General features: G+C 44.1%; 1 protein-coding gene across 1 annotated transcript in view; it reads left to right on the forward strand.

Annotated features, from left to right (window-relative positions):
• The window catches only part of MGAT5 (alpha-1,6-mannosylglycoprotein 6-beta-N-acetylglucosaminyltransferase), a 304,189-nt gene that overhangs the window by 234,660 nt on the left and 42,639 nt on the right, over positions 1-26,890 (forward strand). The window contains exons 11-12 of the mRNA XM_082260943.1: positions 3,725-3,858; positions 23,757-23,906. Of these exons, the coding sequence (XP_082117069.1) occupies positions 3,725-3,858; positions 23,757-23,906 (284 nt within the window). The remainder of the gene's footprint in view (positions 1-3,724; positions 3,859-23,756; positions 23,907-26,890) is intronic.

Raw genomic sequence — 26,890 nt, forward strand, 5'->3', positions numbered from 1 at the left:
TTTGTGCTCACGGATGGGCTTTGGAAAGGGATGTCCGTTTCCTCTGCGACCATTTTCAGATAGATCAGACGGTGGTTCAGGTCTATTCCATCTAGGGTCATGTTCCTCCTTTCCCTGTCAAGGCACATTCTACTCGGGCGCTCATGGTCTCCTGGGTTTTCCGTCGTCAGGCATCAGTGACGCAAGTTTACAAGGCTGCCTCCTGGTCATCGGTGCACACGTTCACAAAGTTCTATAAAGTGGATGTGTTGGCGTCTGTGGGTCCTTCCTTTGGCTGGAAGGTTTTGTAGGCTGCTCTTTAGAGGACCTGGTCATTCCTTTGAAAGTGTGGTTTTTTTTTTTTTTTTTTTTTTGTTTTTTTCAGGTAAGCTCCAGTTTTGGTTGAGCGCCTGGTTGGCTAACTAATTTATTTTTCGCTGCTCCCACCCCTAAGGTTTACACTGCCTTGGGACGTCACAATGGTTAAGATGATCAGGAGCTGTCAGTCAATGAGCGAAAGAGAAAATGGAATTTTGGACTTACCGTAAAAGCCAATTCTCTGATGTTCATTGACAGACACAGCACCCACCCCTCTGTGAAGTTCTAATTCTTCTGACATTGCTTGTAACAAAACTGAGTACCTATAGCAGAGAGGGGGAGTATACCCCCTGGGACTGCCCATAGGCATAGCCAGACTTTTTTTTTTTTCTGCCTAGTGTCCTACTCCAGTAGAGGGCAGTATAACCCAATGGTTAGGAACATCAGGAGCTGTCTGTCAATGAACATCAGAGAAATGGATTTTACGGTAAGTCAAAAATCCCATTTTGATCCCCTGCTGATTTTTTGCGTTTGCCCACTGACAAATGATCAGTCTATAATTTTAATGGTAAGTTTATTTTAACAGTGAGAGACAGAATAACAAAAATATTAAGAAAAACACATTTCAAAAAAAGGTATAAATTGATTAGCATTTAACGAGTGAAATAATGTGCCAATAAGTGTTTTGCCACGAAGTACCAAGTTATGTTTTTGAGAAAGGGGTCAATCACAGAAGTCAGACATTTCTTGTAGTTGGCCAATAGGTTTGCACACATCTCAGGAGGAGTTTTGTCCCACTCCTCTTTGCAGATCCTCTCCAAGTCCTTAAGGTTTCAAGGCTGACATTTGGTAACTCGAACCTTCAGCTCCCTCTATATATTTTCTATGGGATTAAGGTCTGAAGACTGGCTAGGCCACTCTAGGACCTTAATGTTCTTCTTGAGCCACTCCTTTGTTGCCTTGGCAGTGTGTTGTGGGTCATTGTCATGCTTGAATACCCATCTACGACCTATTTTCAATGCCCTTGCTGAGAGAAGGAGGTTCTCACCCAAGATTTAATGGTACATTGCCCCGTCCATCGTCCCTTTGATGCAGTGAAGTTGTCCTGTTGCCTTTGCAGAAAAACACCCCCAAAGCATAATATTTCTACCTCCATGTTTGAGGTGGGGATGGTGTTCTTGGGCAGCATTCCTCCTCCTCCTCCAAACACTGCGCGTTGATGCCAAAGAGCTTGATGTTGGTCTCCTCTGCCCACGACACTTTTACCCAGTTCTCTTCTAAATTATTTAGATGTTCATTAGCAAACTTCAGACAAGCCTGTAATGTGCCTTCTTGAGCAGGGGGACCTTGCGGGCACTGCAGGATTTAAGTTCTTCACGTAGTGTGTTACCAATTGTTTTCTTGGTGACTGGTCCCAGCTGCCTTGAGATAATTAACAAGATTCTTCTGTGTAGTTCTGGGATGATTCATCACCATTCTCTTGATCATTGAAATCCACAAAGTGAGATTTTGCATGGAGCCCCAGACCGAGGGAGGTTGATCGTTATTTTGTGTTTCTTACATTTGCGAATAATCGCACCAACTGTTGTCACACTCTCAACAAGCTGCTTGGCAAAGGTGTTGTAGCCCATTCCAGCCTTGTGTAGGTCTACAATCTTGTCCCTGATGTCCTTGCACAACTCTTTGGTCTTGGCCATGGTGGAGAGATTGGAATTGATTGCTTCTGTGGACAGGTGTCTTCTATACAGGTAAGCTGAGATTAGGAGCACTCCCTTTAAGAGAGTGCTCCTTATCTCAGCTCGCTACCTGTATAGAAGACCTCTGGGAGCTAGAAATCCTCCTGATAGGGGATCAATTACTTATTTCACTCATTAACCACTTCCGAACCGCCCGCCGCAGTTTTACGTCGGTACTTTGACGTTTAATACCGGTGTTATGGCAGAAGATAGATGCCATACCCTGGTATTTTCTTACAGATGGTCCTCTGTCACATAAAAGTGGTCCCAGTGGCAGATTCGCCGCAGGATCACTTTTATGTGTGACGACATAGGTGTGCCCCACTCCTGCTGCTTCCGGATTTGTTTTCCCCGCTTACTGAAGCCATTGGTAGCAGGAAATGATCCGGTCTGTCCATGTCCCAGGCAGGAAGTCGAGTGAGGTCATGATGGTCCCCACTCGACTCGATGGCCTTGAAGGTCCAGAGCGAAGTCCTACGTCACTTCCTCCCAACGGCCTTAAAGGGCCCAGTGGTTTAGCACAGGGCAGCCCCCATCTATCCCCCTATTCTGCGTTCCCCCGCTGGTGCTCTTGGTTCCTTCCCCAAGTGCCCAATAACAAACTGCTTGCTCTAGGGACACTAGTATAAGGGTAACCCCAGAACTCATGAGTTTCAGTAACATTTTGACTGTTGAAGCCAGATTGAAAATTATATTTATTAGACAAACATGTAGGTAAACCTGTTTGAAGAGCAGGTGGCACCTATCTATCTAAAGTTTCTTTGAAGTCACATCTTGATTGCAATGCGGAATAGTTGTTCACAAAGGCTTGTTACTTCCAGTAAACAACTGGACAGGTCTTCAAAGGTCGAGATAGCAATCTAACAGGAGGTATAAATGGCTTTTGAAGACCACAGCTGTTATACAATATGACCTCTCACAACATATACATCTAATATATCTGCTTAATCATAAATACATGTTTGATAAATAAAATGGCTGTTCCCTTTTCCCCATCACTAGTGAGTGCTCACTTGTGTGTGTCACACAGGGACTGTGTGTCCATTGACACTCAAATTGTGGCTCAGCCCTGCTCTCCACTCTCACCTCACTGACTGTGACAGCAGCAGGAGCTAATGGCTCCAACTTCTACCTCTGTCCCATGAGAGAGTACTGAGAAAGTGTAGTTAGGGGATGCCTGGAGGGAACAGCATGCAGGTTTTTTTCTACCTTTAAAAGTTAAATGCTGTACTTTTAGAACCACTTGAAGAGTAGATTTTGGTAAGCTCTTGGGAATATGGTTTAAAGTTATGCATGGTTGCAGGCAGCCTGTGCAAACTAATTGACAGTCCTGCAGAAAGAGTTGCATCCTAAAGCATTAATTTGTCTGTGTAATGTAACATTTGCTGCCATTCTGTTCATTTTCTCAATGCTGTCTTTTGAGCCTGAAAAAAAATGTATAACATTAAGAAATTAATGAATTGAAAAATCTTTTGGGGTTGATTTACAAAAAATGGAGTGTGAAAAATCTGGTGCAGCTCTGCACAGCTTCTAACTTCAGCTTTTTCAGTTAGGCTTTGGCAAAAAAAAAGCTGGAAGGTTTCAATGCAGAGCTGCACCAGATTTTGCAGACACCAGTTTTAGTAAATCCGCTCAATTGCCTTAATAGACCAAATTAGTATTTATAGCATGTTGTCTTCCCCCCCATACAGCTCACACGCCAGATAACAGCTTCCTGGGGTTTGTGGTGGAGCAACATCTGAATGCCAGCGACATCAGACACATGAACGACATCAAGCGGCAGAACCAGTCTCTTGTTTACGGCAAAGTCGATAATTTCTGGAAGGTACACTCCTCTGTTTTTGAGCAACGTCTTCCTCTGCTGTTGAAGCTTCCATGTTTGTTTTTTTCAGAGTCTGTGCATGTATGAAAAAAAGCAATTAACTGCAGTCTTGTGCTGAGGATGTGGTTTTTGTGTGTCAACTTGAAACTCCGGTTCTACAATCCAGAAAATGCAGTCCTAGGATACAAAATCAGATTGTTCTTATATGCATCCATAATATGCTTATAGTTACATACAGTCCTATTGGTATTAGAATATAGTTTACATTCTAGTATTTTTAGAATATAGTATTTGTGAGTCTACAAATTTCTCCTGTTTTTGATAATACGTGTGCAGAGCTTAGCAAAACTCACTAGTCGTCGTACCGGTCTTTACATCAAGATGATCTTTTACCTGCATATTTTAAATGTGTTTTTAAAGAGCGAGTTAACCTTTTCAGAAAAAAATGAAAGGATAATTTAACATCGTTCACCCTCCCCACTCCCTGCTGTATTTACCTGGGTGGGTGATGAGCTGTTGGCGCCCATGCAAGCGGTCTGCGGAAATCTCTCTACCTGCAACACTTACAGGAGTGTTCCCCTTTTTAATTTTTCTGAAAAGGTGAGTTTAAAGAATTCACCCTTTTTAGGACAAAAAAATAATTTATTTGCTGTGGGGGGGGGGGGGGGAGAAATTTGCATTGATTTCCCCCCAAGTAGCTTTCAGAGCATGGCACCTACAATTTGCAGATCACAGGTGCATTGTCAGGCTCATACAGACTCAAGATTGCTGAGCTGTCTACCCGTACCTCCCATATGCTCACCAGTGCTCTCGTAATTCATTGAGAACTATAAGCAGCCAGTTGCAATGGCTGTTCATTCACGGTTGTGACTGCGGGTAGAAGATTTCCCTGCCTGTTGTCACAGGGAGGAGGGATCAGAGGGAGAGGGGGTGCATGCTAAACAGGGAGGAGGGTTCAGAGGGAGAGGGGGTGCATGCTAAACAGGGAGGAGGGTTCAGAGGGAGAGGGGGTGCATGCTAAACAGGGAGGAGGGTTCAGAGGGAGAGGGGGTGCATGCTAAACAGGGAGGAGGGTTCAGAGGGAGGGGGGGGGTGCATGCTAAACATAAGTATGGGTGTAATATGTTCAGAAAGGTGAACTTGGCTTTTAGGGCCTATGCACACAAGACTTTTTTATAGCTGCTGCTAGTGTGTCTCACGTTTTTTTTTTTTTTTTTCTTCTGCCTCGAAATGCCCCACCATGTTAGCTTATGTGTCCATGCACACACAAACTTAGAGGCGTTTGGAGGCATAAGCGTTAGGGGCAGTAGAAAAAAACGGAAGCCTGTGCGTTCAGGAGCAGAGGCTGTTCAGCTGTAAAAAGGCTAAACGCTGTAACAAGGGGTCAGCGTCGTTTACCCACTTTTGGCATTTTTAGACTTTTTTTTACATTATAGGGAGTTTTTTTACTATAAAAATGCCAAAAAATGCACATAAACGCTAGTCAAAAAATGCAGCTAAAAGCATGTTTATACAGCTGCTTTTTCCTGGCAGCAGGGCTGATGTTTTTTAAGCATCCTGTGTGCATGAGGCCTTAAGACTATACCTTTAAAGCTGAACTCTGGGCTGGAGGCATTTACACTTTGACCCCTCTCTCCCTACTGCAAGGGTGAACTATTTTACCTCTTAGATAAAACAATTACCTTTTTCTCTTCCGTTCATTGACGGACACAGCTCCATATCTTCTTGACCCTTGGGTTTATGCTGCCCCCTACAGGAATAGGACACTAGGTGGAAAAAAGTTTGACTACGCCTGTAGGGCAGTCCCAATGGAATATACTCCCACTTACTGCTATAGGTCTTCAGTTTTTTTTTTTTCTGCCTAGTCAGGAGTAAGGACCTAGTTCCTTGCTCTAGGATTTCTGGCCCTAGCATTTTTTCTTCTTTTAATTATTTTTGGTTCCTGTGAGAACAGAAACTACAATCAATTGCCGGACTGGGTGACAGGCTGGATATCCTAGATCCTTATGGTCTTCCCAGTCTGGCCAAGCTGTCCAAACTGCTGGCCAAGCTGCCCGAGCGGATAGAGCTGCTGGCGGGCATAGATATGGAGCTGTGTCCGTCAGTGAACATCAGAGAAAAGGATTTTATGGTAAGACAAAAATCCAGTTATTCCTCAGTACTACTAAGGACTGGTCTACTGTGCTGTACATGATGTCCGGTTGGGCAACAAAGAGAAGCATCTTTTGGAGGACCCGTCCTTAGCATACAACTGCTCCATTATCAAAGGATCTGCTTTGTAATAACATCTGTTTGCTTTGTCCCTGTATATTACCATGTTCCTGTCGAGGTCAACTTGGCCCGTGTCTCAGATGAACAAATTCATTGTTTTATGTACTTCTGTTTTATATATTTTGCTACAGCACAGCTGTATAAATCATCCGCCTTGTCAGGAACTTGTGCTTAGCAAATATTTTTTTTAACATTTATAATATTAAAGAGCTTCAGATAAAGCTGATTGGTTTACATTAGAGGTAATGGTTTGGCTTCATTTCATTTTTTTTTTTTTTTCTTGAGGCAGACGGCTGAATACAGAAGAAATGCATATAGAGGATCCTGTCTAAGGATTTGTATTTTTGTCCAGTCCTATATTTTACAAGGCTCAGGTCATACTGCATACACTGACGGAAGGAGACCCGATTTTTTTTTTTCTTTGCTTCAGTCAACACAGGTTTTGTGACTGGACTGTAAAAGGACAAGCAGGAAACTGATGTGCTCATCTCTCTGCTCTCCCTTTATACTAGCTTGTCCCTTGCTAGAACATGAGTACTGCAGCACAGCCGATGGGCTCCTTTTGCGACTTCCTTCTTCAGGTCTGAGCTCTGGTCAAATTCACATTGCACTGCTTGCATTTGAAAAAAATACATTTATTGATGTATTGATTTATTACAGAGCTTGGAGTTTACCATTCGGTTTATTTTTGGATTTTTATCTTACAAATAAGCATTTAATTCAGTTTGCTCCTTTGACATAAGGTTCAAAAAAGATTTATGGGTTTTCTAAAGAGCAAAGCAGAAGCCGTTTCCATTCACAATGGGTTGATAAAGATGGCTTCACAAACAAGGGGGCTAGAGTTGTGTTGGATTGAAGTGAATTTCCGTAATTTACAGTATATAGCAAAATTGAGTACACCCTCACATTTTTGTAAATATTTTATTATATCTTTTCATGTGACAACACTGAAGAAATGACACTTTGCTACAATGTAAAGTAGTGAGTGTACAGCTTGTATAACAGTGTAAATTTGCTGTTCCCTCAAAATAACAGCACACGGCCATTAATGTCTAAACCGCAGGCAACAAAAGTGATGAGTACACCCCTTAGTGAAAATGTCCACATTGGGCCCAAAGTGTCAATATTTTGTGTGGCCACCATTATTTTCCAGCATTGCCTTAACCCTCTTGGGCATGGGGTTAACCAGAGCTTCACAGGTTGCCACTGCAGTCCTCTTCCACTCCTCCATGGCGACATCACAAAGCTGGTGGATGTTGGAGACCTTGTGCTCCTCCACCTTCCATTTGAGGATGCTCAATAGGGGTTAAGGTCTAGAGACATGCTTGGCCGGTTCATCACCTTTAAACGGAGATTCTTTAGCAAGGCAGTGATCGTCTTGGAGGTGTGTTTGGGGTCATCATGTTGGAATACTGCCTTGCGGCCCAGTCTCCGACGGGAGGGGAATATGCTCTGCTTCAGTATGTCACAGTACATGTTGACATTCATGGTTCCCTTATTGAACTGCATCTCCCCATTGTCGGCAGCACTCATGCAGCCCCGGACCATGACACTCCCACCACCATGCTTGACTGCAGGCAAAACCACTTGTCCTTGTACTCCTCACCTGGTTGCTGCAACACAATCTTTACACCATCTGGACCAAATAAGTTTATCTTGGTCTCATCAGACCACAGGACACGGTTCCAGTAATCCATGTGTAATAGGATTACTGGAGCCCCTCAGAGGCTAAGCCTCGAAACGCGTAAGCCTTCTATGCTTCAGGGGACGATACACCCTTTGGTTCTGATGCTGATGGCAATATATCAATTTGATATGCTTCTACCAAGAACTTGTTTGTGAGTATTTTTATACCTTTTATCTAATAAAACCTTTGTGGAGGATAATGCACTAGGCCGGTGCGCCCTTGTGTGTGTTTTTTGATTTTAGTCAAGCTACAGACCCCTGAGCGTTTGTATGTGAGCGGCCATTTAATTACACAGGATTTTTTATTTTTTTTAAGCATGGGAGCTGTAAGTTTCAAACTACAAAACGTTGGGGTATAAATGGGGGTTTAATGCTTCTTGTGCATGGTTGCCTGGCGCGTACCAAGTAAAATTTGGTTTTTTTCCCCACCCAGTAGCCACAGGTGCTGCATACAGCTGCCTATTGAAATCAGTGGCTGCATGCGGCTCTACTCCAGTAAACATTCATATACGTAGTCGTACGACCCTGGATGCAGCTTGTTTGTTTTATGGTCTCAGGCACCTGTGTGCATGTGTCCAAATGTTTTAAGACCTGCAGAATGGCAGTAATTTAAATATTATTTTTATAAGGTAATTCTGTAGTCCTGAAACATCTTAGGGTAACAATGCTCCTCCTTAGAAACAGTACAGCAAGTGAGCGTCATCACCGTAGGGCAGGAAATGTTACTGGCAGGATCACCAAGTGAAAAGAAGTACTCTTAAAATGTACTTTTGGAGTTGATCACTGAGAACTATCGGAGAATGCCTACATGCTCAGCCGCCCTCTGTCTGTGACCAGTTTTTCTCTCCTAGTTTCTTATCTGCAACTTAATAAAAATCGCTTTATGAGGCTTCATCCTTGTCTAGATTACCAAACCGCAGATCCGTAGCGATCGTCACTTATCGCTTACTGCCAATATATCTGCGCATAGAGCCATCAGCAAACTGCATTGATTGAGCAGGAGGGCTTAGCATAGGCCTGAGACAGTACACTGAAACAGTTAGATCAATGTACTTCAGAAGTTGGCTTAGATTAGTGCAAGAGTAATGTATTTGGGGTGGGGGGGCTATATTCAGTTTAAAGAGAATCTGCTAACATTTTGTAATAAAACCATCTTTGCCTTTCTGAAACTTCCCTCCAACCACTTTGCATATTTTTTATATATATATTGTGGATCTGTACTTGCCAAATATGCTGCAGAAATCTCCCTCCAGTAAGTCTGGCTGCAGCCATTTTAACTGTGGGCAGCTGAAGCTGCTGTTTACTTCCTGGGTTTACACAGATGAATACTCATGGATCGCTGCAGTCTCCGTTATCTCCGCCCTCATCCAGCTCCCTCCAGCGCTCCTTGGTTTTCCTGACTTACCCCTCCTTCCTTGCTGACAAACCCCCACAAGAGTGAGCCGTGCATGATGTCATTAGCCTAGGCTTATGACCAGACAAGAAAGAGGAAGTGATCTGTAAAAGGTATTTCTCTAGCGCTCATTGACAGACGTAGTCCTCGGTGATACAGCACCTTCGGGTTATGTTGCCTCCACAGGAGCAGGACTAGACAGGAAATTAAAAAGCTCTGGCCACACCCTAGGGGCAGTCCCAGAGGGTATATCCTCTCTCTCTCTGCCTCAGCAAATCAGTTATTTTCTGTCTAGTTAGGAGTAAGGACCTAGAGACCTTGCTGGGATCTTAGGTCCTGGCAAGATTTTTTCTTAAAAGATTTTTTTAGACAGCTTTTTTTCTCCAGTGTTCCTGTGAGATCTTCAAGCAAGAAAGCTGAACTGGGCGACGGGCTGGATGTTGAGATCCGGTGGTCACCCCAGTTCAGCCTACGAGCGCGTGCAGGCCATAGCTCCGCGCTGGGTCGGCCGCGACAAAGTCCCATTAAAGGACTGACCCCGCGAGTTAAACGTCTCGCTGAAACGCCAAAGACCATGAGTCACGGCGTCCATATCGGTCGACAGCCCTCCCGCCCCGGTGGAGAGGGGTACTGTCAGGAGTTGGTGCCCGCCTGGTTCCGGTATGGTGAGAGGCCGCAATTTGAGGAGACCGGTGGTCTACCTCGAGGGTTTTTTTCTGTTTGAAAAAAAAAAAAAAAGATTTTTTCTCTTTTTTGTTGAGTCTCATCATTAAGGATGAGCATTGTAAACTTCTAGTTGGCACCGGTTGGGCCTTCTAGATTGGGATTTGATTTTCATTTTCCCACCCTTCATTTGTGATACTGCTCTGGGACGTCCCGAAGGTGCTGTATCACCGAGGACTACGTCTGTCAATGAGCGCTACAGAAAAATGGATTTTTGTAAAATCTTACCGTAAAATCCTTTTCTCTTAGCTCATTGACAGACGTAGTCCCCGCCCCTCTGTTTTTTTGAGTTGGGTTGGGTTAAAATCTCTAAAGACTGCTTTTTCACATAACTGATTTGCTGAGGCAGAGAGAGAGAGGATATACCCTCTGGGACTGCCCCTAGGGTGTGGCCAGAGCTTTTTAATTTCCTGTCTAGTCCTGCTCCTGTGGAGGCAACATAACCCGAAGGTGCTGTATCACCGAGGACTACGTCTGTCAATGAGCTAAGAGAAAAGGATTTTACGGTAAGATTTTACAAAAATCCATTTTTAGTGGCAGAAAAAAAATGTTTTCCTATTCAAAGTTAAAACAAGGGCAGAGGATTTAATAGATGAAAAAATGACTGATTAAAGGTTTAAAGTGGAACGTCGGCCTCAGTGAACACTGGCCATATTTAATACTTATTACCATTAGTCCCCGTTCACACTAAGGCGACCTGTGAGGCGACCTGGTCGCCTCACAGGTCGCCGTAGGTTGCCTTCCATAGGGAAGCTGCGGACTCGTTCTAATAGGAGCGACACAAGTCGCTCCGACTTAGAATAAGGGTCCAGAGCTTCTTTGGGGCGACCCGGAGGCGACCGCCATAGACTTCAATGTTATGAAGTCCGTGGCGGCCGCTCCGAGGTCGCGGCGTGCTGCTCGCACCGCTACCTCGGAGGTTGCCCCCCCAAGTCGGATCGCGGCAATGTGAACGGGGCCTTAGTAAATAGATTGGAAAGTGTCATTGTTTTTTAAGCTTTTTTTTTTGTTTTGTTTTACATTTCTTCCGTTACTGCCTGGGTCCATGCCTAGACAAATGTCATACATCCCAGGAGTCTTCAGGGGGGCAGTTAAGCACACCCCCTGCCTGCATGCATGTTCTAAGGCCAGATGGATTCCAAGCAATAAATGCTGCATGAATGATCTGCCATTATTTATGATGACTGAGGCCAGAAATGCCAGGGGATGTTTTTCAACGTGATTACTCACAAATAAAGAATGTATGGAAGGGGGAGATGGCTTTGAATATTGGAACTGAATTAAACAGTGTTTTTGGTTTGTGGTGCTCAGATGCAGTCAAGGTCTGCCTTTAGAGGGTTAGTTTGGAGAGTCCAATGTATAGGTTCTGATTTAGGTAGTTGGGTCACCAAGCTGTTAACTGCAGTACCAGGGAGCCAGGTCAGTGTGTGCCAGGACTGCATAAAACTTGTGACTGGATGGACCAGAATACAAATCTTTTAGGTGAAACATTTTCACATGTGTTTTTAGTGGTGTATTTGGCAGATTGCCCAGAGTAAGGGCTCTTTCAGACGGCCGCTCCGCTGCTTTTGTCCGCTGCGGGACTTTTTTTTTTTCACGGAGCGGATGACATTTGTGTCATCCGCTCCGTGTGTCCGCATATCATCCCATCCGTTTGCGGATGATATGCGGACATAATGTAAGTCTATGGACATTGCGGATGTCAGCGGATGACACCACTGACATCCGATTTTCCTTCCTTTCCGTTTTTTGAACGGAGGAAAAATAGGGTTCTGTTCCGGAACAGAACTGAAAGGAAGAAAATCGGATGTCAGCGGATGGTATTCCGCTGACATCCGCAATGCCATTGACTTACATTATGTCCGTAAATCATCCGCAAAAAAATAGGATGATTTGCGGACAAGCGGAGCGGCCGTGTGAAAGAGCCTTAAAGCTTCAAGTGCTACTTTCCCAATATTTGATGCTGTTAAATATGGGGAATTTCTCATTACCTACTCTTTTTAGTTATGCTTTGTAATGTTAATCGTTGTGGGGGAGGGAAGCATACTTTAATACAGAGGATATTTTGGGATTTGAGGTATTGGGTAGCATTCAGCAGCAGCTTACTCTTGGTGCTAAGGCCATACATGGCATCTAATCTATAGGATTACACTTCCCCCTATCCTTGTATATTTCATGTTGGATATTGCCACACTAATCTGCAGTCCTAAAGGTGAACTGTTATATATATATATATATATATATATATATATATATATATATATATATATATACACACTATGTATGTAGGAGGGAAGCTTACTGTGTGTTTTACGCACATTATGTATAAAATATTCACCCCTTTGAATGTTTTAGGTCATAAAGCATTTTAATTTTTTTACACTTTAAGCTTTCCGCCATATGTTCAGCCAGTGAGCCTACCAGACTGATGGAAGTCTTTGCATTCATTTCCCTTTTTACTGGGGTATGAATAAAGAAAATAACATATGGTTTTGGTTACACTACATAAACTTACTCTTAAGGTGACTTGCAACTCTGGGTTGGTGACGGACACAATGAAGATTAAAAAAAATGAAATTAATAAAAGTAAATACTTTTACTGTGTTGTCTATACATGGCTTTATCAAACTATCTAATCCATTGTTGGTATACTGTATGTGATCCTCCAGCAGTTATGTAATTGCCAGGACTATAGTTCCATGTCATATATGCAGGGCCGGTGCTTCCACTAGGCAAACTAGGCCAGGAGGAAACTGGTCAGAGGCTGCCTAAAGGCCTGCAGCAACTCTGAAGTAGTTGTAGCAACTGTGTGCGTTTGACAATATCACAAATTCTCCAAAAATGTGGCTCATATGGAAGGGTTGCAAGCCAAAAGGCACCCGTAAAGATTCTGAGGCCACTTGGAAAAAGATGTTATGGTTAGACGAGTCTAAAATTTATTTTGCCTCAACACCAAATTATCAGGTGGAAATCCATCCAAATATCCCTATTCCTACAGTAAAGCATGGAGGTGGTAATATCCTGTTTTGAGGGTGTTTTTCTGTAGCAGGGACTGGAGCACTTGTCAGGATAGAAGGAAAAATGGATGGAGCAATATACCGTCAAATTCTTGAGGAAGATCTGCTGCCTCTGCCAGAAAGTTGTCAATGGGAAGATTTACTTTCAAACATGACAATGACCCAAAGCACACGGCAAAAATGACCACAAAGTGGTTGAAGGAAAAAAAGGTGCATGGCCTAGTCAGAGCCCAGACTAAAAGGATAAGTTCACCTTTCATAACATGTTGCATGTTACACCCATATTCGGGGTGTAACATGTTATGAATGCACTGGCCCCCGCACCGCCCGCTTTCCCGCTGTGACAGCAGAGGATCATCTCCCCCCCCACTAGCTGTCAAAATTTTATAAATATGCAGCCGCCTGCCATTTCATTCATTCACAGCGCTCTGTGAATGATCAACTACAAGGTCCGGCATCGTTTGCAGCTGTCGGCTTGTAATTTTTAATGAACTACCACGGTGCTGTGAGTGCTGTGGTAGTTCATTTATTCTTCCTGTCATATAGCGGCTTGCTGGTACAAGAAAGCCGATACACTGACAGATCTCCACGAGACCTGCATGACATCAGTGATCTACTGATCGCTGGTGCAATGCTTTACAGGCTTTACAGACAAACTATAAATGCATATTTCTCTTCCGTTTGACACACAGCTCCATATTCTTCACCATAGGGGTTATGCTGCCCTCTACAGGAGTAGGACTAGGTAGACAGCATAAAAGCTTGGCTACGCCCTGTGGGCTGTCCTCAGCTGGCATAACCCCCATCTCTGCATAGAGATATTCATACTCCTTTTTTGTTTGCCTAGTTCAGGAGTAGGCTTGTTGCCTGCAGGGCACGCTGTTGCCCTTGAGCCTTTTATGGGGTGGGTGGCCCTTTTTGGTCCCCTTGGGACAGCTGGTGGGAGGCGGGTGGCCCGGTATCCGCAGTTCCGAGTACCACGCGGTCAGGCAGGCTGGCCGAAAATTTAGACCGCGGCCTACTGGCTGGACCTTGTATGGGGATGCCCTAATTATGGCAGCTAATGCTGCCCCGGGATACCTGTCTCCCCTCCGCTCCGCTCCTCTAGCTGGTCACAGGTCCTCAGCAAATTGCGCTAATGCGCCAGAAAATTTAGACCGCGGCCTACTAGGCCGCGCTCTTCTGGTAGGGCGGCGGGACAACAGGGTGCTGTGGGGCATCCGCCTTCCCCAGTGGCTCTGTGGGGGCAGCCTGTCTGCGGGTCTTCATCTGTTTGCGGTCACCTATGCGGGCCTCCTTGGTAGGGCACCTGCGGGGGACCCCCTCATGGGGTTCTCTCGTTGCCCTCCCCTTTTTGGGGACCTCAGTTGGTGTCCACTGGGGGGGGCTTAAGTCGCGGGTAAGGAAAGGCACTGGTAGATGCACTGATTGCGTCGGTGCAGGAGCCATTTATGTTGGAGGATGCAGCTGAGGCTGCTGCGGACATATCCGTTCCATTTGTCACTCATAAGCCGTCCCATACGGTTATAGGTTTCTCTTATCCAGCTTATTTTGACAATTGTGTATACAATTGCTGGGTGCATTTAATACAACTGTTGATGGTCCCAAGACGCTTTGCTCTCCGGTATCCGTTGAAGAGTCGCTTCTAAAGTGGATGCTCCCACCGGCGATTGGTTCCCCTATTTCCAGGTTGACTAAGGCGACCATGTTTCCGGTGGTGGAATCCTTGACTTTTAGAAATCGGCTGACAGGTGGGTAGAATCTAAGACCCGTTACAAGGGGTGTCCAAACTATGGCCCTCCAGCGTTTCAGGAACTACAATTCCCATCATGCCTAGTTATGTCTGTGAATGTCAGAGATTTACAATGCCTCATGGGATGTGTAGTTCCGCAACAGCTGGAGGGCCGTAGTTTGGACACCCCTGCGTACACGTTTACTATGGCTGGTGCCTTATTGGGGCATATTGGGTGTGCGATACTTTTGCATCTGACCATGGGGGGCGACCGGTTTCCCTCCGCCTATGGCCTTGAGTACCATCAAGGGTCAGGTATCTGCCTTGGCTATCTTATTTATTTATTTTTTTTTCAACGAACTTTGGCCACACACTCCCTGGTGCGTACTCTTCTTCAGGGTGTCCGACATTTGGTTCCTCCAGTGTGGGCTTCGTTACTGCCTTGGAATCTTAATTTGGTGCTTTCAGCTCTACAGAAGCCTCCTTTTGAAAATATTCAAGATTCCCCTACTTACGCTGTCCCAGAAGGTGACCTTTTTGGTGGCTTTCACCTCTGCGCGCAGGGTTTCTGAACTGGAAGCGTTATCCTGTCCACCTTATCTGGTGATTCACAAGGATAAGGTGGTGCTTTGCCCCTGCCTGTCATTCCTTCCTAAGGTGGTCTCTGACTTTCATTTGAAGACATTGTGTTGCCTTCGCTGTGTCCCAGGCCTAAACATCCAAAGGACATTGCCTTGAATGCTTTGGTCCGGGCAATTAGGGTGTACTTGGCTGCTACCGAGTCTTTCAGAAAGTCAGACTCTATTTGTGCTCATGGACCTCAAAGGGATGTCCGCTTCCTCAGCGACCATTTCCATATGGAATCGGCCTGAACCACCGTCTGTCTGATCCATCAGGGGTCAGGTTCCTCCTTTTCCTGTCAAGGCGCACTCTACTAGGGCGCTTAGTGCCTCCTGGGCTTTCCGTCAGGTGTCAGTGACACAGGTTTGCAAGGCGGCCACCAGGCCATCGGTGCACACCTTCACAAAGTTCTATAAAGTGGATGTGTTGGCATCTGCGGATGCTTCCTTTGGCTGCAAAGTTTTGCAGGCTGCTGTTTAGAAGACCTGGTCCTCTTTGAGGGTGTATTGTTTTTTCAGGTTGGCTCTAGTTGTTTTGGTTGAACCCCTGTCGCCTGGTTGGCTACTATTTAGCCTTAGGAAGTTTTTGCGGTTTCCCATCCCTCAAGTTTGACACTGCGTTGGGATGTCCCAATGGTCAAGAATGACAGGAGCTGTCTGTCAATGAACGAAAGACAAAATGGGATTTTTGACTCTACCGTAAAATCCTTTTCTCTGATGTTCAGTGACGGACATAGCGCTCACCCCTCTGTGGAATTATTCTCCGGACACTGCTTGTAACAAAACTGAGTGGCTATAGCAGAGAGAGGGAGTATACCTCCTGGGACTGCCCATGGGTGTAGGCAGAATTTTTTTTTTTCTGCCTAGTGTCCTAGTCTTATAGTGGGTAGTATAACCCAATGGTCAAGAATGGCAGGAATGTGTCCATCAGTCAACATCAAAGAAATGGATTTTGCGGTAAGTCAAAATCCCACTTTTCCCAAATGTAATTGTGAAGTGGAAGGAAAATGATAAATGGTTTTCAAATATTTTTTACAAAGATCTGAAAGGTGTGGCATTTGCATTTAGCCCTTGTATTTGTATTGTCAATACTTTCTAGAGCTACCTTTTGCTGCAATTACAGTTGCAATCTTTTTTTTTTTTTTTTGAGTATGTTTCTACCAGCTTTGCACATCTAGAAAGTAACATTTTGCCCATTCTTCATTGCAAAATATCTCCAGTTGTGTCAGATTGGATGGAGAGCATCTGTATCTTGCTACAGATTCTCAATTGGATTTAGGTCTGGACTTTGGTTTAGATCAAAGCAAATTCATGTGTTAGAATGGCCCATTCCATTGTCGCTCTGGCTGTATGTTTAAGGTCGTTGTCCTGCTGGAAGGTGAACTTCCGCCCCAGTCTCATGTCTTTTGCAGAATCTAACAGGTTTTCTTCTAAGAATTCTCTGACCAGCTTCTCTGTTCCTACTGATGGAAAGCATCCCTACAGCATGATGCTGCCACCACCATGTTCCACGGTGGGGATGGTGTGTTCAGGGTGATGTGCAGTGTTAGTTTTCTGCCACACATAGCGTTTTGCTTTTAGGCCAAAAAGTTCAATTTTGGTCTTATCTGACCAGAGCACCTTCTTCCACATGTTTGCTGTGTCCCCCACATGGCTTCTCACAAACTGTAAACAGGACTTCTTATGGCTTTCTTTCAACAATGGCTTTCTCCTTGCCACTCTTCCATAAAGGCCTGATTTGTGGCTTTCACAACTAATAGTTGTCCTCTGGACAGATTCTCCCACCTGAGCTGTGGATCTCTGCAACTCCTCCAGAGTTTCTATGGGCCTCTCGGCTGCTTTTCATAATCATGCTCTCCCTGCCCAGCCTGTCAGTTTATGTAGACGGTAGGTTTGCAGTTGTGCCATACTCTTTCAGTTTTCAGATGATGGATTCAGCCGTGCTCTGAGATGTTCAAAGTTGGGGATATTTTCTTATAACCTAACCCGGCTTTAAACTTCTCCACCACGTTATCTTTCACCTGTCTGGTGTGTTCCTTGTCCTTCATGATGCTGTTTATTCACTAAGATTCTCTAACAAACCTGAGAGCTTCACAGAACAGATTCTCCAACCTGAGCTGTGGATCTCTGCAGCTCCTCCAGAGTTACCATTGGCCTGCTGTTTATTCACTAAAGTTCCCTAACAAACCTCTGAGGGATTCACAGAACAGCTGTATTTATACTGAGATTACATTTCACACAGGTGGACTCAATGTACTAATTAGGCGACTTCTGAAGGGAATTGGTTCCACTAGATTTTAGTTAGGGGTATCAGAGAAATGGGGGGCTGAATACAAATGCACGCCACACTTTTCACATATTTGTAAAAAATGTTTTAAAACCATTTATCTTTTTATTTCCACGTCACAAATGTGCCACTTTGTGTTGGTATCACACAAAATCCCAATAAAATGCATTTGATTTTGGTTGTAACATGACAAAATGTGGAAAATTTGAAGGGGTATGAATACTTTTTCAAGGCACTGTAGAAGGTAAAACCTGACAGGTGTTCTAACCCTTTCCACTATATTCACAACCTCAGATACACTTATCACTGTGAATCAGTGTTGATTGAAGAGCTGAGATGGGGCGTTTGCGGTTTTCTCAGTGACCATTCAGCAGCTGCAACCAATAATACACAGGATTTATGACATGTGGAATGATTTTTGGATAGAAGTTGTAAACTGCTTAAGCCACTGGAAACCTCTTGTACAATTTATGGCTTGCTTCTGCCAAGCTTTTTGGTAAGGATAATATTTAACAGAACGGTTAACTCCTGTGTGCTATTTAAACATATGAAGACAGCTGTAATGGTGTTTTTTTTTTTTTTTAACCCCCCCTCCCGTTTTTTTTTTCTCCCCGTTCTGGGGGCACGCCACACACAGACGGTGGCCTCACCTAGGGCCCGGGCCCCATACTAATGATTGGGACCTGGAACTCTTGATTCAGGGTCACCTGATCGATGTGGTAGCTTCTGATTGGCTACCACGGTGATCAGTCACTGTGAAGCCCACCCATGTGTTTGTCTGTGAATTGAGAGAGCGCTCATTAGCAGTGAGAAAAAAGTGAGTGAAAATACCTAGATCAAGGTTTGATCTAGGTCAATGCCAGGGTTAGTGTTTGGGGGGTCAAGAAAGGGTCAAAGGTCAGGGTTAGTATATTTTTGGCAGTATTTATTTTTATTTTTTTAATTTGGATCAGTCGTTGTGTTTTAGGTAGGACCAAGAAAAGACAAAATGCTCACTATTGTTTCTGGGCCAGACTACTGGTACTAACAACAAAAATAACATACACAATCAACCCTGTGAGGGTTTTTGCCCCCCCCCCCCCCCAAGCCTTTCTAGATCCCGGGGATACGAGGCCCATTTGACCTTCCCTCCTCCTCTCTGTCTCTGTATTTACATCCGGGGTGTGGGTGGGGTTTGGTCATAGGCTGCATCTGCGCCATGTACGGCCGACCCGCCCGTAATTGCTTCCTCATAACGTGGTCAGGTCCACGCCCATTTTCCATCAGACAGGGAGCTGGGACCCATTTCCAAAGCTTGTGCCGGATATGATGTCATCATCTCCCGTCCTATATATCCGTGTCCACATGGCGTTGACGGGTATCTGCCCCGGTTCCGTGAGGTAATTGGGCTGAGGGTGGCCGGGACACTTTTGGTTTTTCACACGGTGGGATCCCTATATTTACAGGCTTTGTCACTAGATCACCCAGCCATAGGTAAGCGGTCACTTGGCTAACCCTTTTTCTGCACCTATTTTTATTCATTAGTCACTCTGATTTTATCTTTTGTGCACTTGGTTTTTTGGATTGTCTTCTTTTCCTTTCCCTTGTCCTGGGTCCACTTTGTTTCGTTTCCCAATCCAGCACTGGCACTCAGTCACTCACCCCATTACTATCTTGCACCGTTTTGATTTTCCTTCTTCCCACTACATCATGGAATATTCCTTGTTGTGCTGAGAAAAAAAAAAAACACTATACCAGATATCTTCTTGTTTGCATATATATATATATATATATATATATATATATATATATATATATATATATATATATATATATATATATATATACACAGTGGGTACGGAAAGTATTCAGACCCCCTTAAATTTTTCACTCTTTGTTATATTGCAGCCATTTGCTAAAATCATTTAAGTTCATTCTTCTTCCTCATGAATGTACACATAGCACTCCATACTGACAGAAAAACACAGAATTGTTGACATTGTTGCAGATTTATTAAAAAAGAAAAACTGAAATATCACATGGTCCTAAGTATTCAGACCCTTTGCTCAGTATTTAGTAGAAGCCCCTTTTGATCTAATACAGCCAGGAATCTTTTTGGGAAAGATGCAACAAGTCTTTCACACCTGGATTTGGGGATCCTCTGCCATTCCTCCTTGCAGATCCTCTCCAGTTCTGTCAGGTTGGATGGTAAACGTTGGTGGACAGCCATTTTTAGGTCTCTCCAGAGATGCTCAATTGGGTTTAAGTCAGGGCTCTGGCTGGGCCATTCAAGAACAGTCACGGAGTTGTTGTGAAGCCACTCCTTCGTTATTTTAGCTGTGTGCTTAGGGTCATTGTCTTGTTGGAAGGTAAACCTTCGGCCCAGTCTGAGGTCCAGAGCACTCTGGAGAAGGTTTTTGTCCAGGATATTCCTGTACTTGGCCGCATTCATCTTTCCCTCGATTGCAACCAGTCGTCCTGTCCCTGCAGCTGAAAAACACCCCCACAGCATGATGCTGCCACCACCATGCTTCACTGTTGGGACTGTATTGGACAGGTGATGAGCAGTGCCTGGTTTTCTCCACACATACCGCTTAGAATTAAGGCCAAAAAGTTCTATTTTGGTCTCATCAGACCAGAGAATCTTATTTCTCACCATCTTGGAGTCCTTCAGGTGTTTTTTAGCAAACTCCATGCAGGCTTTCATGTGTCTTACACTGAGGAGAGGCTTCCGTCGGGCCACTCTGCCATAAAGCCCCGACTGGTGGAGGGCTGCAGTGATGGTTGACTTTCTACAACTTTCTCCCATCTCCTGACTGCATCTCTGGAGCTCAGCCACAGTGATCTTTGGGTTCTTCTTTACCTCTCTCACCAAGGCTCTTGTCCCCCGATAGCTCAGTTTGGCCGGACGGCCAGCTCTAGGAAGGGTTCTGGTCGTCCCAAACGTCTTCCATTTGAGGATTATGGAGGCCACTGTGCTCTTGGGAATCTTAAGTGCAGCAGAAATCTTTTTGTAACCTTGGCCAGATCTGTGCCTTGCCACAATTCTGTCTCTGAGCTCTTCAGGCAGTTCCTTTGACCTCATGATTCTCATTTGCTCTGACATGCATTGTGATCTGGAAGGTCTTATATAGACAGGTGTGTGGCTTTCCTAATCAAGTCCAATCAGTATAATCAAACACAGCTGGACTCAAATGAAGGTGTAGAACCATCTCAAGGATGATCAGAAGAAAAAGAAAGCACCTGAGTTAAATATATGAGTGTCACAGCAAAGGGTCTGAATACTTAGGACCATGTGATATTTCAGTTTTTCTTTTTTAATAAATCTGCAACAATGTCAACAATTCTGTGTTTTTCTGTCAGTATGGGGTGCTATGTGTACATTCATGAGGAAGAAGAATGAACTTAAATGATTTTAGCAAATGGCTGCAATATAACAAAGAGTGAAAAATTTAAGGGGGTCTGAATACTTTCCGTACCCACTGTATATATATATATATATATATATATATATATATATATATATATATATATATATATATATAATATACACACAGTACAGACCAAAAGTTTGGACACACCTTCTCATTCAAAGAGTTCTTTATTTTCATGACTATGAAAATTGTAGATTCACACTGAAGGCATCAAAACTATGAATTAACACTTGTGGAATTTTATACATAACAAAAAGGTGTGAAACAACTGAAAATGTCATATTCTAGGTTCTTCAAAGTAGCCACCTTTTGCTTTGATTACTGCTTTGCACACTCTTGGCATTCTCTTGATGAGCTTCAAGAGGTAGTCACCTGAAATGGTCTTCCAACAGTCTTGAAGGAGTTCCCAGAGATGCTTAGCACTTGTTGGCCCTTTTGCCTTCACTCTGCGGTCCAGCCCACCCCAAACCATCTCGATTGGGTTCAGGTCCGGTGACTGTGGAGGCCATGTCATCTTTTGCAGCACCCCATCACTCTCCTTCTTGGTCAAATAGCCCTTACACAGCCTGGAGGTGTGTTTGGGGTCATTGTCCTGTTGAAAAATAAATGATGGTCCAACTAAAGGCAAACCGGATTGAATAGCATGCCGCTGCAAGATGCTGTGGTAGCCATGCTGGTTCAGTATGCCTTCAATTTTGAATAAATCCCCAACAGTGTCTCCAACAAAGCACCCCCACACCATCACACCTCCTCCTCCATGCTTCACCGTGGGAACCAGGCATGTAGAGTCCATCCGTTCACCTTTTCTGCATCGCACAAAGACACAGTGGTTGGAACCAAAGATCTCAAATTTGGACTCATCAGACCAAAGCACAGATTTCCACTGGTCTAATGTCCATTCCTTGTGTTCTTTAGCCCAAACAAGTCTCTTCTGCTTGTTGCCTTTCTTTAGCAGTGGTTTCCTAGCAGATATTCTACCATGAAGGCCGGATTCACACAGTCTCCTCTTAACAGTTGTTCTAGAGATGTGTCTGCTGCTAGAACTCCGTGTGCCATTGACCTGGTCTCTAATCTGAGCTACTGTTAACCTGCGTTTTCTCAGGCTGGTGACTCAGATGAACTTATCCTCCGCAGCAGAGGTGACTCTTTCCTGGGGCGGTCTGCATGTCAGCCAGTTTCTTTGTAGCGCTTGATGGTTTTTGTGACTGCACTTGGGGACACTTTCAAAGTTTTCCCAATTTTTCGGACTGACTGACCTTCATTTCTTAAAGTAATGATGGCCACTCGTTTTCCTGTACTTAGCTGCTTTTCTCTTGCCATAATACAAATTCTAACAGTCTATTCAGTAGGACTATCAGCTGTGTATCCACCTGACTTCTGCACAACACAACTGATGGTCCCAACCCCATTTATAAGGCAAGAAATCACACTTATTAAACCTGACAGGGCACACCTGTGAAGTGAAAACCATTTCAGGTGACTACCTCTTGAAGTGTGACTCTACAATTTCCATAGTCATGAAAATAAAGAAAACTCTTTGAATGAGAAGGTGTGTCCAAACTTTTGGTCTGTACTGTGTATGTGTATAGATATAGATAGATAGATATATGGATACATTATATTTATTCATTATTTTTCTTAGATTATCTGGCTATTATTTGTTTACCCTCTTTGGATACAAATGCGGTGTCCTGAGTTACCTCCTCAGTGGGGATGTTTCTACTCCAACCCCCCCCCCCCTTCTCCCCGTGTGGTGGACCGGATGGCTTTTACCCGCCTCAGCCCCGGGCTAGACGGTTGCTTATGGGTCGGTCTTTGCTGCCCTCCTAGTTATCTTGATATTTTAGCCACAGTTGTGTACGTAGTCGGAGTCTATATACTGTTCTGTATTTTTGGAGCAATTTGTTATATTTCTTTCCTGAGATTCTTGGTTTTTAACATTAGTCTATATTTACAGATATCCTTTTTAATTAAGCTCCTGATGAGTGGACGGAGGACCACGAAATGCATAGAGCTCATAGATATGAAGACATACCATTTGGAGGCGGACTATATGATATATATTTTTTTTATATTTTTTTAATGTATATATTCTTTATTGTAATATGAAACGTATTTATGTAGATGCATTTACTGTATGTCAAGCCCTCTATATGGATGTCCAAATTTTACCTGTATATTATGTTTATCATGTAATATCTAATAAATTAATAACTATTATTCTGTGACTTTATACAATTTTGGAAAAAAAAACGCAGTATAATCCACCTGCATGCACAAAGCAGTTGTAATATGGAACGCATGTCAAAGTTGCAAAATTGTGCTTAGGCTTTAAGATTTGTTTTACCCTTAGGTGTGAAGGAGTTAAAGTATGCGTTCACCTCTCACATTCCGTGCATGTAACAGGTTTGTTAACAAGAATAACGTCTTTAAGGCGATTTATACATTGAGTCAATTTGAGGATGAAACAAATTACTTTTAATTTCTGCAATATATTTGCTGGGTTTTCTCCTTTGTTACATTTTTCACCCTATTTTACTTCCCTGTGTCCTTCTGACTCATCCTACTCTTTGATACATATACTGAACAATGACTACTGCCTCCCCTGCATTCTTACCCATAATCCCTTGTTTAACTGATGTAGTCACGATGCTGTCATGCAATTCTGGTGGTCCTCAGCTGCCATCTGGTGTGGAATTATGCGGTCAGCTCATTTTTTTTTATCTGTGCTCATCTAGTGCTATTTTTCTATTTCGCAGGACAAGAACACTTATTTGGACATCATCCACACCTATATGGAGGTACATGGTACTGTACATGAAAAGGGCACAGTACACATGCCCAATTATGTGAAGAATCACGGGATCTTGAGTGGACGAGACCTGCAGTTCTTGCTTCGGGAAACTAAAGTGAGTTGTTTGTTTCCTCGGTGGTGTTTCATGGCTGCTAGATGGCTGCTAGGTGTACAGTTATTAGAGGGATGGGTTTATTCCTGAAGTTGCACTGTACATAATCATGGAAGGTGAATGCATTAAGTAGAACATAGCCTTATCACCAAAACCACGGATAAAACTGCCTTTGACAGTTAAAAGTAGATAGGGGGCTCAAAGTGGTATCTACCCCTTTAAAGCGGTTGTAAACCCAAAAACACAAAAAAAAAACCCTGCAAGACAAAGGCATAATGAGCTAGTATGCATCGCATACTAACTCATTATGTATTACCTTAGAACGAAGCCCCGACACGGACCCCCGGACATCGCTGCGGGCGCTGCCATGATCCCTCAGCGTCTCTTCCGGGTTCGGCTGCTCCGGCGCTGTGATTAGCTTGAGCCGCGATGACGTCACTCCCGCGCATGCGCGCGGGAGTGATTTTCCAGCAAGCTCCCGGCAAGGGAAGCTGAAGGTCCACCGTACCTTCAGAGCGCATACGCTGCTCTCGTGAGCGGCTGCATGCTCTGCAAATATCTCCTAAACTGTGCCGGTTTAGGAGATATTAATTGTACCTACAGGTAAGCCTTATTATAGGCTTACCTGTAGGTAAGTCAAAAAAAGCGGGATACTACCGCTTTAAGAACTGCAGTAAAATACCTCTATCGTTTTTTCAAACTTTTTTTTTTTTTTAATTCACTAAAAAAGCTACTAAAATACCGTATGGGTGATTTTATGAAGTAATGCAGTATTTTAGTACTATGAGCCCCGTGGTACATTAATGCCGGCAGTTGCCAGGATCCTTAACCAGTAAATATGGTGGTTAAGGAGTGGGCAGCTGCCGAGTCCTAAATGACTGACTCATCTGCTGTCAGTGGGGTCCACCGACAACAGAATGTAAATCTTTTTGACAGCATTTCAAAATTAAAAAAAAAAAATTTAGCATGCCCCCAAAAATCCTTACCTTTTTTGGGTCTGATATGGATTTTGAGGGAAATCTCCACATCAAAATGGGAGTGAAATATTCTTTGTCATAAGCTGCCATGTTGAACTTCCAAAGACCAGTATGAGAGAGTGAGAGTTATAACACCAAATTTACCGCACCTGCTCCCCATTCACACCTGAGACCTTGCAACACTAACGAGTCACATGGCTCCGGGGAGGGAAAATGGCTAATTAGGCCCAATTTGGACATTTTTACTTAGGGGTGTACTCGTTTTTGTTGCCAGCGGTTTAGACATTAATGGCTGTGTTGGGTTATTTTTAGGGGACAGCAAATGTACACTGTTATACAAGCTGTACACTCACTACTTTACGTTGTAGCAGAGAGTCATTTCTTCAGTGTTGTATGAAAAGATATGAGGGTTGTACTCACGTTTGTAAGATACACTGTATGCTATTGTATTCATTACAGAAAAAAGGGCTTAAGCTGGTCATACGTAGAGTTTTTCTTTCCTGCAACCACAAGCTGCACCGTATTTTGCACACTCCAAGGGAACCAGCACACCTACAGGCTGTCTGCTGAAAACTACAGGAGGGGGCAGATAGACCAGTCCTCCTGCGCAAGGAGTAGTGAGCAGTCTTACAGGAAAGTGCAGGGTTTGTTTCATAATTACTGCGTGGATCTGAAAAAAAAAGCCCTTCATGTACCAATACACATTGATACATGTTTGTACGAGCCTGCAGTCTTTTAGGGAAGATAAATCTGTTATGCAAACCTTGAGTTGGATAACATTTTGTAATATGAACCAAAGTATTTGTTCATCATTCTCCATGGCAGCAAGTACAACATGAAAACTTCCCATTTAGCATGCCGGCTATTATAATAGCCTTTTATCAGAATAGGGAAACTGGATGGGTAATTAACACTCCCATTGCTGACTGATTTGCCTAGCTTGTCATGTTCTAGAACAGCCACCATTAAATGGTGACCCGTTGGAACATGGACCGAGCGGCGTTCCTCTCCGGACCGTCAGGCCCCCCGTGTAAAGTGACACATCTTGGCTCCGTAGTCATTTGTTGCTGGGATCGCAGGAGACCCAGCAACCAATGTCGCTGCTTGTGTACCCCGCCCCCTGCTGCTGACTATCTCACGGCCGGGCCACAAGGTATAGTGTGACGTCACGTACGCGCCCTACTCCCTGATGCACATTCTCGCGGCTCCCGGCTCTCACTCCTTGCTGGTCACGAGTCCCCCTGCAGCTTGCTACCTCTGCTGGCTCCCGCTCCCTGGTATGTGGGGTGTGGTATTTACAGGGGCATGCTTTCTCTTAAGGGGCACGCTGATGGGCACATTTTAAGGTTCACTCCGATGGGCACAATGTGCCCATCAGTGTGCCCCTTAACATAAAATATGCCCATCAGTGCCCCTTAACATAAAATAAGGGGCATGCTGATCTGCACATTTTAAGGGGGCACACTGATGGGCAAATGTTGGGGTACGGTGATGGGCACATTAGGTAAGGGTTCACTCTGATGGGATCTCCTGATGTAAGGTGGCAATGTGAAGGAATCACCTGATGTAAAGGAGCACTGCGATGGGAATACCTGATGTAAGGGGACACTCTAAGGGGGCACTCTGATGGGGACAAGTGATGTAAGGGGGCACACTGATGGAAGACACCAGATGTAAGGAGGCCTTTTGATGAAGAAACCTGATGCAAGGGGGCACTCTGAAGGGGACACCGGATATAAGTGGGTACCCTGATGGTGGAAACTGATTTATGGGGGCACCCAATGTATGCAAATTACTCTGGTAGGGGCACCTGATGTAATTGGGAACACTATTGGGGACATTTACTTTTTCAGAGTATTACTAGAGTGTGTGGAGGAAATGGTAAGCAAAGCGCTAGAGAGCGTGGCTGCGCCAAAAAAGGACATTAGAGGCGTACAATCTTTCATGGCATAGACTTGTGATTTGAACCTAATGGCTTTCTAACAAGTTGGGTTCGACTTTTGTGCTAAA

The sequence above is a fragment of the Pelophylax lessonae genome, assembly GCF_965119305.1.
Source record: "Pelophylax lessonae genome assembly, chromosome: 6".
NCBI classification, from domain to species: domain Eukaryota; kingdom Metazoa; phylum Chordata; class Amphibia; order Anura; family Ranidae; genus Pelophylax; species Pelophylax lessonae.